We start from the raw sequence: 16,884 nt of genomic DNA on the forward strand, positions 1-16,884 counted from the left end.
TGCCAGCTATCCTGACTACCGCGACTCCATGTGATGGGAAGTCTGCAAAAATGCGGCTATCTTAGAGTTTGCACCAATTGGTATACATCCACTGACTTTATGACGCAGCCAATTTGAGCCGAGTCTGTGAAAGTTCCAGGCACTGGCAGATGGCGGCGGCTTGAGAACTGGACATCGAGGAATGGGCCCAAAGATAAAAGCAGGTGTTGTGAGATGCCTGATACCCCCGGGCAAGGTCGACCTGGCGGTCGTGTCGTCCAGAATTTGTCGAACGAGGTCGTCCCCAGTGACATATTGACCATCAACCGAGGACCTCACTGAGGCGTACAGCTGGTCCGGGAGCCACAGATCTGGCGCATCATCATTGAGTACCTAAACAAGCTGTTCAACTTTGGTGATGTAAGTGGAAAAATGATACTATCCATGTATTGACGCATCAACAACGAGGCCGACTCGCGTATCTAACGACAAGTCTCAACTACGGTCTACGTCGTGAGGTATATCAAGGTCCCCAACTCGGTCGTGGTCTCCTCCCCTTCGAGGCTGAGGGAACTCACGAGTTGATATATACCGCCATAGTCGCCATCAAGACCTCGGAGAAGTCCCCGGTCAAGCGCTCTTACCAGTCGTTTCATGAACAAGGCCATCGAGGTACCCTGGGGCGTCTGCCCGCCTTCTTCTGCTTCAAGTCCCTCCATAGACGAGAAGCAGCTTTGCGGAAGCGTGAGGACACCAGCCAAGTAATACCACGCTAACGCGCGATCTCTGTAGAGCAAGGCCATGTCGCCTTTCTGCGGATCATGATTAGTGTCACTCAGCGTCGCGCGCCATCCAGGGTATAGGACCGCAAGTGCACTACGAATTTCTTGCGCCCGCCCATGGAAGAAAAGTTCTAGCGCAGCGGAATTGGCCATTTGGCGGCGTCCGAGTTCGTACTGCGTTTTTGCCTGCCACGCGTGGAGGAGAATCCCGTGTGTAACAGCGAACTTTCCCATGAGCGTCTGCGGCATATGCTCTTGATCGGCCAGGCCGCGGAGGACAAGTTCCATGACTACGGAGAAGACGGGTGTGCGCCGCTGCTGGTGCCCGCCGGCGTTCCTGAGGCGGCGCCATTCCGCTTCGTTGGGCGCTTGGAACAGCACCTCGGGCTCGGGTAAGTGCAGCTGCATCTCGCATGTCGGGATATGAGGTACTCCCCCTTTTAAGACGCTTCGGAGACAATTCAGGGCGTACAAGGCGAAAGCCAGCCTTCGGAAGTTCTCTACATCTACCCAGTCTAGCCACTGTGGGTCGGGACCAAGTTTTTTCAACCGGGAGCCGTTAAAGATGCGCGCGCGGCGAGCTAGAGAAACAATGTCCTCAAAAGGAATGACACTGCCTGCGCAATGGGTAGCGTTCATTGGATTCTCGAGCATGACCAGAAGCCAACAGGCCTGTAGCGTAGATACCGACGGCTCTTCTGCATTTTCGAGGGCCTGATCATGCTTCAACTCGGCAGTTGGTCTCAAGTATGAGAATGCATGAGGAGCAATTTTGACGAGTCTTGACATACCTTGTCATTCTTGATTACAAACCGGTACGCCGCCACCAGCAAGCTTTGGAATTGTCGCGACTGCAAGCCTAGGAAAGGCGTATATGCCGCCGTAAAAAGAGACATTGCTAGCACGATCGACGTCGAGGCGGATCCGATACTGAAGGATGGCAGGTGTGCCACCGGGGTCTTGTGGTGGTGGCGAACAAAGTAGGTGTTCAAGATCACGCCCATGCTCTGCGTCTTGAAGAGACTGTGGATCCCCGGCACGTCCTTGCAGGCTGTAGAGAGGAAGTCAACGATCACCGTGCGGTGGTGTTCTAACGGATCCAGCTGAAGGAGACTTAATCCAAGAGGGGCGAGACCCCGCTCGACAGACGTCCGTCGCGGGTAGATGGATGCCAGCTCATCATGGGGGCTCGTTACGCCGACGCTTTCGACAGGAGGTTCACTCGCCGTTGCATTTGGGCCGAGTGTGACCTCGCCGGGTGCCTTCCAAAGCGTTTCCGGCCCACCCGTTGTCCATGAAAAGGTAGAAAGTACGTCGAACGGCTCGTCCGTTGCAGCAAATGGGTCAATGGTGGGTATCCAATGTTGTTCAGACATGTCATCCATAGACAAGTTGAGAGAAAAGAGGGTGCCTTGGCCATTGCTTGCCGGGCCCGGGCTTTGCGCTGGAAACGGCTCAGAGACAGAGGCAGAGGAAGAGGCAGAACGCGCGCTCGTCTGCCCCACAGATGCTGATGTCTCTCTGGAGGTCAACAGCTGATCAGAAGCTGGGGACGTTGCTGATGCCTTGCTGCTCAAGCATGCTGATCGAGAGCCGTTATCCTGGGCCCCCGGCTGAGCAGCGTCCTCCGTAGCATGCCGAAGCATCCGACAATGCGCAAAGACGCACCTTGAGGGGGTTTGAGAACACCGGCTGCAAGGCTGTTGTCCATCGCATCTAGTCTTGCGATCCCGACATGGATTGCAGGCTCGGTTCAGGGGGCGAAGTGCGGAACGGGCCCCTGGAACGGCCCGGCTGCAGGTGCTGAGGTGCCGGTTCAGGACGTCCCTTGAAGTTCGCTTTAGTTTGTGGCTTGATTGAACAGCTTGAGAGCGAGAGGGTGAGGGAGAGAAATATTTTGTCACGATGACTTGGCTTACCGACGTCCAAACGAGGTACCGCAAAATTCGCACACCCATTGCTTGGCGCCCCTGTGTGAGGCGAGATGCCGCTGAAGGTGTGCTAAGCGGGTAAACGTCTTGTTGCAGACGCGGCATTTGTTGGAGGCCGGGATGCATTCGGCACGAAGACTGTTGCCCTTTCCATTGTCAAGCTCTGCCCTCTGGACCACGACACTTGGAGCAGGAAGATCATGCGATGGCATGGCTCGAAATGGCCCACGGCTTAAGGAACTAGGAAGGCATAAAGATGTTGGAATGTAGAGAAGGAATCGGCAGACGGGCTAGAGGGGCCCGCGGAGCACTAGGGGACCTATTCCAGGATCAAACGAAAAGGATTCACAGGCGTTCAAAAAAGCTGTTATGACCCTCGATGGGATGAATAATCATCACATCTGTACGACAAGCCCTAGTAGACATTTGCAGAGACATTCGTAGAAACATCTGCAGATTCACTGCTGGGTGGGCACTATACCGCTTTATTTCACTGTCTTCTCATCAAAATGACTCAAAGCCCACTTACCGTCTGAAGGTTACTCGGGTTTGCCCGCAGTTGCAATCTGCAAGGGAGCCGGCCTGGTTCCGAGTGGACGAATTGGCCAGTGGGGTAGTAGACGCAGGGTAATCCGCGATTGTTCGACAACTGTGACCCCACGAAGATCAGAACAAGGCGATTACTCGGGCTGCATCGGGTCTGCATCGTATGAAGAAGACCCAGGTAGCGACAGTTGTGGGCGGGCAGCATCAGGCATCTAGCTGCGGCGACATTGGAACTCACGGGGAGTGGCTTGGTCAATCTAGCTTCGAGAGTCCGGGTACGGCCGGGCGCGCTCGGCCGAAGTAGTGCGGCCGACCGGTATTCGGGTTCGGGATCCGGAGCTGACTTACATGTTGCAGATGTCCCAGGCAAGACTTTCGCCCAATTCTACTTTCGTCAGTCATGCTACCTACAAATTGGAAAGAAGGATCAGAGCAATCATGTCAAATAGTTTACAAGTACCAGCTGTCACGAGGAAGAACAAGAGTGACTTGCGAGGTAATGTCTACCTCAACTTAGGTATGGAACCCCGGGGGATATATTGTCCATATTGACGGGACCGAGACCTGTGTTCCGTGTCCGAGATACTACATGTACCATCTCCGTCGCGGGGGTTTCGGACGGCGGGTAAATGACACGTCAAGACCTATCTCATTTTTCTCATGCTACACATCAGCGATGCGACCTTCTAAGTTAATTCCAGAATGTGGGTAAATTCCGAACGCGAATGATAAGTGATGGAACTCACCCACAACTCCACACGGGATTCTACCTATATACATAGTAATCAATCGACACTTGTGGATGGCGAGAACGAAAGGGTGCAACTCAGCAAAGCACATCATCAGCAGCCTCAGTGCAACTCCTCTAACAGGACGACTTTACTTCTCCAGCGTTGGATCTCATTCCAACATAATGGCGGAATCTATCGAAGCAGACTACCTCGTCGTCGGCGCAGGCGGAATGGGAATGGCCTTCGTCGATACCTTGCTCTCGGATACCAAAGCTACTGTGGCCCTCGTCGATCGCTATAGCCGCCCCGGAGGTCATTGGACTACGGCCTACTCTTTTGTGAGGCTGCACCAGCCCTCCGCCTTCTATGGAGTCAACTCTAAGAAGTTGGGCAGCGGCCTCATTGACCAAGTCGGCTGGAATAAAGGCCTACATGAGCTGGCTACCAGCGATGAGGTCCTGGCATACTACGACCAGGTCTTGAACCAGCACTTCCTACCGTCTGGACGAGTCCAGTACTTCCCCAACTGCAATTATGAAGGCGGCGGCAAGTTCATCTCCATGATCTCAGGCAAGAGTTTCCAATTAGCTGGCAATTCCACCCGGATTGTGGACTCCACGTACATGCGCGTCAAGGTGCCATCCATGGGCCCTCCGTCGTACCAAGTGGCCTCTGACGTCTCTTTTGTGACGCCGAACTCACTATCGAGGATATCGCAACCCTTCGCCAACTTTACCATCGTCGGCGCCGGCAAGACGGGCATCGACACTTGCCTATGGCTGCTTTCGCGAGGAGTCGACGTCTCGAAGTTGACGTGGATCATGCCACGGGACTCGTGGCTTTTTGACCGCAGCGAGAGTCAGCCAGGCGCCGAGTTTGCCACGAGGAGCCTCAGTTGTTTCCCTGACCAGATGGAGGCCATCATGGCGGTGACATCTGTGAGCGATCTGTTGATTAGGCTGGAAGGAAGAGGACATCTCATGCGTATCAGCGACGACGTCTGGCCAACTATGTTCCGCTGTGCCTCCGTGTCGGTGGCTGAGCTCGAGCAGCTGAAGAAGATCACGAACATTATCCGCCAGGGCCGAGTTGTCAGCATCGGGCTTAACGAGGTGAAGTTCGACAATGGGTTCAGCTACCAGCCGCAGCCAAACACCCTCTTTGTCGACTGCACGGCGGACGGACTGGAGAAGCGCGAGGCAGTCCCTGTCTTCAACGGAAATCTGATCACGTTACAGGCTGTCCGTAAATGCCAGCAAGTCTTCAGCGCAGCCTTCATCGCCCATGTCGAGACAGCTTACAGCGACGATGAAACCAAGAACAAGCTTTGCCGCCCCATTCCGCATCCGGATCAGGATTTTGACTGGCTTCTTACCACATACCTCGATTTTCAGAACTCCATGCTATGGCTTGCCCAGCCCAAAACCACAAAGTGGCTTTCTCAGGCTCGTCTGGACTGGATCGGCGCCTTACTGGCATTTCCCCGCACCGGCGACGACGATGACTCCGACTCCTCGATGAAAGAGCAGGCCCCGAGCTGGGATATGGCTCCGCAGATCCAAGCGGCGTGTGAGAAACTCAAAGATTTACTTGCTCAACTTCCGTCGAAAGACGCCGAACGAGTGAAGGGGCAGATCCACGGCGAGTAAATGTGAAAATGTAAGGCAGGTCTCACGAAGCGCCGGATGTCGCGGTGGCTCCCGTCCTCGTCTAAAGCCGTACAGCATGGTGTGCGTCGATGGTAAAGCTCCAAGCGTTAGGATTGTAGCTTGTGGACTTAACCTCGAGTGAAAGCTTGTCATCGTAGACCGCATCACATGTAGATGAAGCATCTCAAAACTAGCCAGTTGCGCTCTCAAGTAGGATAGTTTAATACAGGGCAAGCTGAACTCGCTGCTTTACAATCTTACCAGCTTGCGTCACTACATAATGCACGGGTTTACAGAATCTCTGGAACGTAGGAAATTCACAGTTGCCATCACACAACAATAGCATGGGTACTCGTAACACCTCGCTCGTCTGTCCCAGGTCAGGTCTGAAACTTTCGAGAACAAGTCAGGGAGTTCAACGTTCAGAGTTTCTCGATCTTGGGTAAACCAAACTCACACTGTTGACCGATTAAAGACACGATAGCAGACTTTAGTCAAGCTCATTATCACGCACAACAAGAGCTTTTCAAATTGCTGACAACACCTTACTGACGGGATCTAAAGGACGCAAGACAAACGACGAGATGCTATTACTTTAGCTTTCTTTCCCCCGGATCAGAACCCGCCTTTGCAGTAGCTCTTGGCCTTGGGATCCTTGATGCAGACCTCGTTGTATCCCACCCACTATATCATCCAATCATTTGAGGGACGGATCCGTCGAGTTCCTTGCCGGCACAGTCTCTCGCCACAGAGTTATATCGACTTAATAGCGATGAAGAGGAATCGGCGGTGCAGATCTCGTTGGTCATGGAGACGCTGCCCAAAGAAAACTTGTAGCTGAGGCTTGTCATTGTCCGCATGGACTCGTGGCAGTCGATGGTCGCGGATAGCGAGTTGATACAAGCCGTCAAGTGCCATAGGAGAATGCCGACAACGCTCAACAGTCATCTAAGTCCATCCCATGATCCATATCTATCATTCCCAAACCTCCCACCGTCCAGGATCCTCGTGGACCCCCTTCCATCGCCTCATTTGCCGCTCGACATCTTGCTCGTCAGCGACGACCCCGTCAGCTCGCCGTTGTACACAGGCATCTCGTCCGCGGCCCTCGCATCAGGCGCGATGTTAGCCAGATCGCGCACCGGCATCTCGGCACACAAATCGACCACGCTGCGGGTCGTCATCTTCATCCAGCCAGACCACGGCCTGACTGCTCTATGTCTCCCCCAGGGCGCGGCCGGGGCGCTGTCCGCCTCGGCCAAATCTCCCTCGGCGAAATCAGCCTCGACGCACTTGACCCAGAAGTAGGGGTCCCGGTCGACGCCCTCAAGCACCTCGGCGTCAGCAAGGAGGAACGCACGCTGGTTAGGGCTGTCGTGCATGAGGGGCAGTGACTGGTTATTATCCTTGTCAATAGGGTCGCCGGAGCTGCGACTGGCCACCGCCGCCTGCTTGTAAATCATGCGCACCTCGTCCATGGACTTATCTGCGAGCAGGGCGGCATCGGAGCGGGCGTCGAGGACGAAGAGGGACTTGAGCTGCGCGGCGACGTCTTCCTCGCCGGCCTCAACGTAGCAGTCTATCTCGGAAACAACCTGGGCCCGGATCTTGTCCAGGAGGATACGCCACTGCACGTCGGTGGCCGGGCCGTAGGCGGTGCGGTAGGTGGTGAAGCCCCAGCTGCGGTAGAATTCGCTCACGTCGTCTCCGGCGGTCCACGAGGTGCCCGCCGGGGGGCGAAAATTACTTTTAAGTATTGCGAGTAGTTTGGAGATGGCCATGTTATGTATGTATGTGACTGTGACTGATTTGTGTGTGCTGGATGGGGTTGTGAGTCGGGCAAAGCTTAATCAATGGTGTTGTAGTTGGAATCAGGAGATTGAAATGGTAGTCGTTGCCTGAACGGGAAATGAGACCATGTGGTTTTGTTGGAAGTCGTTGGGACTATTGGTTTCCCCAGTTCCCGTGAGTACTAAGGCATGACGTCGTAAGCGAATTTGTGTGGTTGGTGGCTTCAAGGGAAGGAGGCTGCGGCGAATCGTTGATGATCCCGGCCGAGCTAGAGAGTCAAGGTAAGGTTATCTCAAAGTGAGGCCCAGTATGACTACCTTGTGTGAAGCATCCCGATCCCTGAGTATCATCCATATCCTTAACCTCATCCCTTAACCCTGACCGGGCACGCCAAGATTGCAACCTCAGCGGATGAATTGAGAGCAACTGAAACAAGAACACGCAGTCGGGCGAACCCTAAACAACCAAATCAATTCAGCGCATTTTCTGATGTTGCCATCCAACTGGATGATGACAACTGACATATACAACGTAAACAACTCGATAACCTGTTTGAACGGCATCACTAGCTGTGCGACCGAAAAGTGCAACTCTTGTGACCGTATTGTTCACAGTTCTCCGGTCTTAAGAAGGTCCTGCCGCAACCGGAATTGGGGCACGGGTGACGTTCATGTTGGGCCAGCTTTTTCACTACCAAGCATAATCTACAACCACGGCCTATGGCACCGGCTACACGGAGCACGTGGGAACTCCAGGATGATAGAACGGCCTCATGATATTATCATTTGGGTATTCCAATATTCACGCTTTGTTTGCCGCGTTTCCCGCAGAGTCCTAGACTCCGTAACTAGTTACGATGCCGAACCAACACCTGCGCTACTTTCGTGCGCCAGCAACCGACATAGTTCGACTCGTCTGTGTCCTCTCTAATTTTGGGGGCACGATGGTTTGGTCCTTTGCATGGAGTTCCTTCGCACCGGCCCACATGAAGTCTGTCTCTCCAAAGTTCACCCTCACTTTTGCGGCTCCGTCACAGTGGCCAATCGAGGGATACAACTTTCGAAATATGGACTTACTCGGATACCGGTCTATGTGATATTCTCATCAGCTTTGCTGTCATCGCCGCATCTTGAAAGAATGGTGAGTCGAACGTACCAACGACTTGACCATTGAGAGTGAATATATATTCGCGGTTCTCGTAATCGACCCCGCAGCCCACGGTGCTGCCTAGCCCATAGATTCGTCCCAATATATGACTTGCGGAAGAAAAGTCCTCGTCATACACATTGCCCTCGACTCCATGGTAACCCACCGACCACAAATACCATCCGGGGTGTGCCTTCCTCATGTCGCAGAACTCGCCAGTCAAGCCGATGACCACGCTTGGGTCGGCAGGCGTAGCTTCCGATGACGGGGAAGTGTCTGATGTCGCGTCAGATTTCGCAGAGCCGTTAGAGCCTGTCTCCGGCTCTTCTGGTTCGCTTGGATTACTTGACTTTCTGTTCCGCTGTTCGAGATCGTCTGGCTTGGACTCGGACGTGGACACCTCCAAGGCCTCCTCTATTGATAGCTCAAAATATGCCAATCCCAGTTTCCTAGGCGATAGAGGATGGTTTGCCCTGATACAAATGTTGTACGGGTCGTTTTCCTCGTCGTGAGATGCTGTTTTGGATTAGCATCACAATGGAAATATCAAAGTCACGGCATATAGAAATAGCAGATAAATCAGGACGGATCACTCACCTGCAAAGAAAACCTCCAAACCCCCTTGGAGGATCTGCGCGCGCGACTCACTAACTTCTACACCTCTCTTCCACATAGGAGGTATAATGAGCGCTGTTGGCGTCTTGGTCTGGCTTTGCGGGGCTCTCGACTGGTACTCTCCAAGGGCGATCCTGGGAGCACATTGATACAAGAAGTGGTGCAGAGTCCACCCATCGGAATCTGTCTCCCTCTCGAATTGTGTTAGCATCGACTTTAGCTTCGTCCATAGGTCAGGCCTATCCATCTCGGTAGCGATTCGAAGTTCTTTGAATCCCAGCCCGGCCTCTTGGGGGTCACCTGGAAGACACTGGAGACAAGCATCCACAAAGTCCATGTGCTGGCGACTCCACTGGGTCGAGAAACCAAGTTCAAAAATGGACTTCTGGTCATTCTGCCGTCTGGTCCAGGGATTGCAGCCGCTTTTGACCAAGAGGACGGCCAGTGGGTTGCCCTGGTCTTCGAGGCTCTGGCAGCTGTCGAAGTACACCTCGAGACCATTGAGGCCCTCTTCATTCATCTCATTTTTCAGACCAGGGCTCTTGCTCAGCAAGATAGAAACACTTTCGACCCGGTTTCTGAATATAGCTTCCCAGTAGGCATTTGTCCAATCCTGTGGATCCCAACCCTGACCAGGAGCCAGTGGATTGTCTTTGCCAAGCAGCGGTTTTAGATTCTCAGGTCGGTTTGCTTGAATAGCAAGAGTTAGACAAGATAGGTTGCCACCTATCTTAGTTCTGAAATTCACTCTCTTATCTAAGAGAAGTTGTACGATGTCGCTATTGCATTCTCTGGATGCCAGGTGGATGGGATGGAACCCATCGGCGTTCGGTTTGTCCACATCTACAGAGTTGCTTCCACGGTGGTTCAAAAAGATCTTCACAACCTCAGCTTGACCCTTTTTGAGGGCCACATGCAGGGGTGTGTCTCCGTCGGCATTGGTGAGGTTGGGGTTGGCACCACTCTTGAGGAGAAATTCAGCTACCTCGACGCTACCCCAGAATACGGCTAAGTGAAGGGGGGCCCAAAGGTCTGCCTTTTGACAATTGATGTCGGCCCCGGACTCCAAAAGCAGCTTGGAAGCGCCCAGGTCACCTGCCGCCGCATGTAGTGAAGACCAGCCGTCTTCGTCTTGTGAATTGACTTCGGCGCCGGCCTTGAGAAGTGTTTCGGCGACGTTGAAATGATTCGCGCTGGTGGCGCAGAAAAGTGGTGTTTGTTCCCCAACCCCTCGTACATCGATAGGTGAACCTGCGTGGAGCAAGATGCGAACGGCTGCATCATACCCTTGATCGGCAGCCAGGTGCAAGGGTATATCACCGGACTCATCCGCCCTTTCAGGGTCAGCGCCGCGTTTGAGAAGCTCTCTCATGTTGTCAACTTGGCCATGATAGGCTGCGCAATGCAGTGGCGTTCTCCCCCAGCGACTAGGGCTGTCAATTTCAGTTCCACGGTCGATGAGGAAAGTCAGAACTTCAACTGATTTCCTTTCGGCAGCATAGTGCAAGAGTGAATGACGGTCGTCGTCCGTCTTCTGTACTGCATCTTCATCATCGCCCATTAAAAACTCAAGGACTTCCAGGGCAGAAGATCTCACTGCCAGCTCCAGGTTGTCCCACGATCCTTTCACGTTTTCATTGATATCGTTTGCTTTGACATCATTCGTTACGAGCTCTTCCACCATGTGGATATCGTTCTGCTCTATGGCATGATACACCGCCCGTCTTCCGTCTTCATCGGCAATGCCAACTTCGACGCCCTTTCGAATAAGAAGTTGTGCGGATTCGAGGCATTTCCTGCGCGTCGCCATATGAAGTGGTGTCTGGCCCAGTTGATTGATGGCGTTCGCATCTGCATCGACCTTTAAAAGGGCTTCGACTATTCTCGGACTCCCAGTGGCGAGATGAAGTGGCGTGTCCCCCGAGACGGAGCGGTCATTGGCGTTAGCGTTGTGTTCCAAGAGCAGCTCTACACTGCTGGTATGGCCTCTTTGAGCTGCAAAGTGAAGCGGCGTGAACCGGGAGTAATCGCGAGCTTGGACGTTCGCTGCCTCGGTGGTGTCCCTAGCGTGGTTTAGGAGCGTCTTTAGGACATCGTATACTCCGTAACTTGCGGCGTGGTGCAAAGGTGTTCGCCTTTCTGAATCTCCCAAGTTGATATCTGCCTTGTGCCGTAACAGGGTGCGTACCACCTCGTTGTAGCCTCGTGCTGTGGCCACTGAGATTGGTCTTTGCTTCGCATCTTCCTGTCCATCGGGAGAAACGCTTTGTTGTAGAAGATACTGGACTATCAGTAGCTGGCCTGCGCGTGATGCGGCCAAAAGCAATTCGCCACCGTATTCCAAGGTGCCTCCATCTATAGACTTCATTGTCTCTAGATAACCGTGTGCTGCAGCTAATTTCGCAGCTCGCCTAGCATAAGCGGCTGAAGCAATACTATTGACTTGCGCGTCGATGAGGATCTTAGTCACATTTGTGAATCCCCTCTCAGCGGCGTAATGGAGCGGCGCCAAGCCCATGTTGTCCGCAGCTTCGACTACTTCGAGCAGACGATCGTATGTTCGTGCAGCGTCAACAATGAAGGTCGTAGATTCCACGCTCCCACAACGGGCAGCAACATGCAGAGGCGTGCAGCCATGTACATCTTTGATGTATAGCGTAGACTTATCACGAACGACAATGTTGTTAACAACTTGCGGGCAGTTCGGGATTGCGTAATGCAAGGTCGTCTGACCAATTCGATCCTGAACCGTCAGATCTGCCCCAACCGCTACCAGATACTTCGCTGAATCAACACTTCCCATCTTGGCTGCGGCTGTCAAGGCTGTGTGGAAACCCATATCCTTGACATCGAGCAATTCAGCGGCGCTGGCATTGATCGGTGCCTCACCGGAAACGCCCATGCCCAAGAGTTGTCGGATAACATCTGTCCGACCGCATATAGCTGCCATGTGAAGCGGCGTTCTCCCTTCGTGATCGGCTTGCGTGGCGTCCTTTAAGGCACTGAAAAGAAGTTGAAACATATGGGTACTGCCGGCCAATGCTGCTACATGAAGAGGAAAGCACCGAGGCATTCCTTCTGGGTCATTGTGTAATAGTTTTTCCGCAGCCTTCGTGTCATTGCTCAAAATAGCACACTGAAGTCGGAACAAGCTTCATTTCCCCACACAACTATAGCATGCTCCGTGCAGCCGTGCCGGACATGAACCGTCTCTAAGTCCGTGTGACTTCCATTACCTTCAAGGAGGGCGGGAACGATCAATTTTAGACCAACAAAGCCAGCCATATGAGCAGGCAGAAATTCCCCTTTAGCTAAACCCCTTGTTTCAAGAGATTGTGCCAGAGACTGTGGTACAGGATTTTCTCCAAATGACTGGTGATCGCTTGCTATGTCGGACCGGGAATGGCGGGCAGTGAATAGCAAGTATAGCTGGAACCACTTCCGAGAGAGATTGGTTGTTCTGAAGAAAGCGATGACTTCTTCTATGACCCCGTTATCGGGATCTTCGACAGCAAGAAGGTGGGAGGGCCAGAACCGACAGGCATAATCCAGAAACTCCAAGACGGGCTCCATGTCTGCAAGCTTTGGAAAGTTGTTTCTGTGCAATGCCAGGCTGAGACATTTGTCCCAAATATGTTGTTCGTCGCCACTAAGAACTACCTTCAGGTAGTGTAGACAAAGTCTGACGAATCCTTCGTGGGTTGTTCTCTCGAGACCTTTCCGCAAACTTCCTTCGGATAAGACTTCTCTGGCTAATGGACTGGTAATGCGTGCATAGGAATTTTCGACGGTTACAAGTCCTCCTAGATGACTGCGAAGATCTCGTTCCATGTCCATGGACACCATTCCCTGAATCTGGGAGATGGTTGAACGGCGCAGATTGATGGCTACCGCCACGGCAAGTTCCTCAATGCGAAAATCTCGCATTGCAAGAACCAGACAGGAAAGTACAGAATTCGCCCAAGAAACTGTGGAAGAGGGTTGGGTGCTAAGAATCTCTATGTGTTTCTCGTAAAGTAATCTTTCGTTCTTCGGACTCTTTGCAATGTCTGCTTCGATCGCCTCTGGAGAGCTGATGGTAAAGCTTTGGAATAGGTGGACCAGGTATGCGCTGATTGCAGAGAAGGAACCCTCAAAACTCGTGGCCGAGTCAATGATCTGTTTCTTGACATTCACCGCAAGCCTCTCTCTGAGGAAACTGGATCCGTAGGCATGATCAAGTAGTTGCGTTGTCTTCGTCCTGATCAAGGCGTTTTGGTAGTGCTTGGATTTCGCTGCCAGGTCAAAGGCATAGACTTTCCCTGATTTGAAGCCATCTATTGGTGCGCGGCTGCTGGTAAGGAAAGTAAACGTCACGGCGGAAGATTCTGCGGCCAAACCCGGCATCTGCAACCACCATGACTGCGCCTGGCTCGTCCATTTTTCGAAATCGGCGATGACGACCAGAAAGTCGACATTCTTGGCGTAAAAGATGATTGATGATAGCAAGGCAGTGAGGGTTTCTTGCGTCCAGGCATTCTGGCTGAGAATCTCGGCCATCAAGTTCTTAACAGGCCAAAACAGATATGGCCGTTGTGAGATGATTTGGTGGACGGTAGAAACCAAGACACCGCAGAAGCTCCCGAGATGACTTTCCAATGAGCTAATGAGGTTATCAATGATGACCACAGAAGATCTTTCGCGGAATTCCTGGGTGATGAGCCTCACAAGATCCGACTTCCCGTACCCCGTTGGACCATGAATCTGGACCGAACCTCCGCGAGACTGTTTCCAAGGAATCTGCTGCAATATCGGGCGGTAAATACCCTGCATGTCGTCGAAGTCGTCAGACTTGTCTAGGGTTCGGGCTTCATGCAGGATCCATCGGGAGAAAGACAATGATTGGAGGGTCTTGAAATAAGTATCGCTGATGTCAAACTGCGGTGCTACATGGGGGCCCTTAATTGATCCTGATGGAAGGTCAGCAGGGTTTATGAGAACAGGAAAGTTTTTACACGTACCCTCGTGATCAAAGAGTATATGGTCAGGTGTGAAGAGCCTTCGAAGCAGCCCGAGTTCATCCAAGTTGTTCACGGCGCACATTGCAGCACCTTTAGGCCCCCGCATCGGCCATAGGACTCCAAACTCGGGGTTGCTAGATTGGCTCATTTTTGGCGTGTATTCACCGTCAACCTGAATGAAATCCGTTGTCGGATACTTGACGGCAAACTTTCGAAAGACATGAGAAAGTTGTGCCACGGCATCTACGAGGCCGGAGAGCAGCTGAGAAAGTCGACCGGTGTAGCCTATGTTTGTGGCTTTGAGCATCTCAAAAAGAACATTTTCCCACCCGAGTCGACCGGTCGAGTGATCTGGCGCCTCACGCTTCGTTGGGCCATGGGGAGTGGCAAAGAAGAGCAGGCTGGCGACGTTCAGAGCAACGTCGTAGAATCGAGGCGTCCTGTTGGCAATAATTATAGCCTAGAGTTCTTAAAATGAGTATCTAGCAACTCTGCAAGAGTTCATAACTGGCACACAATACCTGTTTGACCACAATCCCACCAAAGCCATAACCGGCCAACAACACCCTATTGCGATCTTTAATCGCCTCCTGTGGCGCATGCTTCTGGATCCGAATAAGAAGTTCCAATGCCTCGCTTTCAATCCAGGCCGGCGAGTAAAATGGATGGGCCACTTGACTCTCAACGGATGCTGCATCGTCAGTGGTGGCAATATGCTCATCATACTCTTTCTCGATCGAAGCCATCCTCGCCTCTTTCACAGAATTCCCTGTGTCGGGATTTCTGATGTCGCTGATTAACTTTGGGCTGATCAACCTTGGGCCAACTAAGGAGGCAGGGATGCCATCTCTGTCCCTTTCACGCTCCTCGGGCCCGTCAGGTGCTCGCTGCTCATCAACTGCCAATGACTCTCTGTCATCTTCGTCCTCCGAGCTCAAATCTTGCAGCTCTGAAACGACGTCATGGCGAAAGATATTGTGTTGATAAACCCTCGCCTCAGGTACGAGGTTCGGGATCATTTCAACCACGGACATGGTTTCAGAGTCAGCGATCTCGCTTGGAAATCCCACAAAGTAGATTCTGATTGATCCAGGTTAGCAAGTCAACGGCCGCCTTCTTTTTGCCCTGCCAGCGACTCACCTGAACTTCCATGGCTCCTGATTCTCATCAGCGACCCCTTCAACGTCGTCATCAAAACTCTGATGGGAATTCGTATCGGACCCTTCTGCCATATTGAGCTATTTGATGCTTGACTGTGCGTAGCGCTGGAGGAGAGCACTATGATGGTCGTTTGCAGAAAAAGAAGGCGAGTCTTTCCCAGCCTGCTTCAAGTAATTAACAAACCCCGTCATTTACGGACTTGCCTTGTGACTGTGTCAGGCGCCAAAAAAGTGGCCAGATTCGACCAGGGTCAAGCGACCTTAATCAATGCCTGCTGAATCCTGCATCGATATCCTAGGGTCTGCGGCAGGCTGTCAATATAGCCTGCTTCTGGCACACACACTCCGGAGCATCGGAAGGTATGCCCAGAAACAGTCCACGCCAATCAATCGAGTATTATCTTTTGGTATCTCGTACCAAAATAATTGTGCTTCTACAGTTGGACTGCAGGTCTTTGGAAGAGTCACCTACAGCGGCTGACCCCCGTTGTTTTATTCCACTTTTTGTTCCTCTCTCTCTGCTTTTATCTGTTCTCATTTAATAACGCGCCTAGACTACGGGAAACAATAACCTGGCTAATCTATAGTCCTAGTTGGAAATCGCGAGAACCGTCGTTCCCAATACCCCAGCCAAGCCCTCGAGGGCGTCAGCATTTAGATTTGCGTCGTCAATTTCCTTGGCTAGCTTGGTCTCCAAGAAAGCGGCCTGCGTTGGTGGCCGCAAATACTGCACACCTGGTTTGAAGATGACGGGGTCGTTGGCAGGCGAAAGACCAAGGATGTCCCGCAATCCCTTCAAGGCATTGTAGGAAAAGTGTGCCTTGGCCTCCAGCTTGACCGTACCCAGGAAACTGTCGTAATTTTGGCGTCGCAGCAGTAATGCGGCCCGGAAATCGATGACAATGCCCGACGCCGCAGTTTTGTTCTCGCGGATAGTCAGGCGAACTGCGTTGTTTGGCCCATAATCGCGAACGCTCATGTCAAGGATAATAGATCCCGTCAAGGTCGATCGGTCCGTCCTCTTGTGGTTGAGCTTTCGCTCCCATTTCCGTGTGAGGTGGCCGCCCCCTTGAATACCGCTCCCCGCCGTCACGCTGGCGCCAGCCTCGCCTCCGCTAGTCTCCTCAACCTCGACCTCTGTTGGCTCGCCGAGAGTGAAATCGCCGTTGGGCCAGAGCGCGACAACCTCTGGGTCGTTCCCGGACCGCTTCTTCTCATCTTGAAAGTTGATGGTGACCGTGGCCTGTTTGAAGCGCCGGTATTCGTCAATGCCGTGGAAGCGGAATCCGAAAACGATTAAGGTAGCCGGGCTTGAACCATTGATCTCGTGCCCATGGACTATACGATCCACGCGGGTCTGGAGAAGCAAGCCACGGCAACAATCATCGACCACATCAGGGCGCTGGATCTGGTGCCCGTCATTTTTCCTGTGGAAATCGCGGCCTTCTTCCTCTGTGTTGAGCTGTATATCGAATGCGAATGGGTCCTTTTCGTCCTGAGTTGCCATTTTGCTGGGGACCTCAGATCACCTGTTGACTCGAACAATACAGAAAA

The 16,884-nt window shown here is 52.7% G+C and overlaps 5 protein-coding genes across 5 annotated transcripts; 1 reads left to right on the forward strand and 4 right to left on the reverse strand.

Annotated features, from left to right (window-relative positions):
• Positions 1 to 485: 485 nt before the first annotated feature.
• On the reverse strand, positions 486 to 2,904 carry CTAM01_14341 (uncharacterized protein; the record flags this gene model as incomplete). Its single annotated transcript, XM_060530342.1, has 3 exons — positions 486 to 1,475; positions 1,553 to 2,429; positions 2,681 to 2,904. 3 exons carry the CDS (start codon positions 2,902 to 2,904, stop codon positions 486 to 488), a joined length of 2,091 nt encoding a protein of 696 aa, XP_060375061.1.
• Positions 2,905 to 4,151: 1,247 nt separating this feature from the next.
• On the forward strand, positions 4,152 to 5,618 carry CTAM01_14342 (uncharacterized protein; the record flags this gene model as incomplete). The annotated part of the gene is made up of 1 exon (XM_060530343.1): positions 4,152 to 5,618. One exon carries the CDS (start codon positions 4,152 to 4,154, stop codon positions 5,616 to 5,618), a length of 1,467 nt encoding a protein of 488 aa, XP_060375062.1.
• A 1,028-nt stretch (positions 5,619 to 6,646) lies between these two features.
• CTAM01_14343 (uncharacterized protein) lies at positions 6,647 to 7,399 on the reverse strand (the record flags this gene model as incomplete). The annotated part of the gene is made up of 1 exon (XM_060530344.1): positions 6,647 to 7,399. One exon carries the CDS (start codon positions 7,397 to 7,399, stop codon positions 6,647 to 6,649), a length of 753 nt encoding a protein of 250 aa, XP_060375063.1.
• Positions 7,400 to 8,285: 886 nt separating this feature from the next.
• On the reverse strand, positions 8,286 to 15,402 carry CTAM01_14344 (uncharacterized protein; the record flags this gene model as incomplete). The annotated part of the gene is made up of 9 exons (XM_060530345.1): positions 8,286 to 8,335; positions 8,486 to 8,497; positions 8,565 to 9,071; positions 9,153 to 9,798; positions 9,943 to 12,162; positions 12,966 to 14,119; positions 14,171 to 14,630; positions 14,692 to 15,250; positions 15,311 to 15,402. The coding sequence occupies 9 exons, from the start codon at positions 15,400 to 15,402 to the stop codon at positions 8,286 to 8,288; spliced, it is 5,700 nt and encodes a 1,899-aa protein (XP_060375064.1).
• Positions 15,403 to 15,919: 517 nt separating this feature from the next.
• Positions 15,920 to 16,837, reverse strand: CTAM01_14345 (uncharacterized protein; the record flags this gene model as incomplete). Its single annotated transcript, XM_060530346.1, has 1 exon — positions 15,920 to 16,837. One exon carries the CDS (start codon positions 16,835 to 16,837, stop codon positions 15,920 to 15,922), a length of 918 nt encoding a protein of 305 aa, XP_060375065.1.
• Between the last annotated feature and the right edge of the window lie 47 nt (positions 16,838 to 16,884).

The sequence above is a fragment of the Colletotrichum tamarilloi genome (genome assembly GCF_030869305.1).
Source record: "Colletotrichum tamarilloi strain Tom-12 chromosome Unknown Scaffold_120.1, whole genome shotgun sequence".
Taxonomy (NCBI): domain Eukaryota; kingdom Fungi; phylum Ascomycota; class Sordariomycetes; order Glomerellales; family Glomerellaceae; genus Colletotrichum; species Colletotrichum tamarilloi.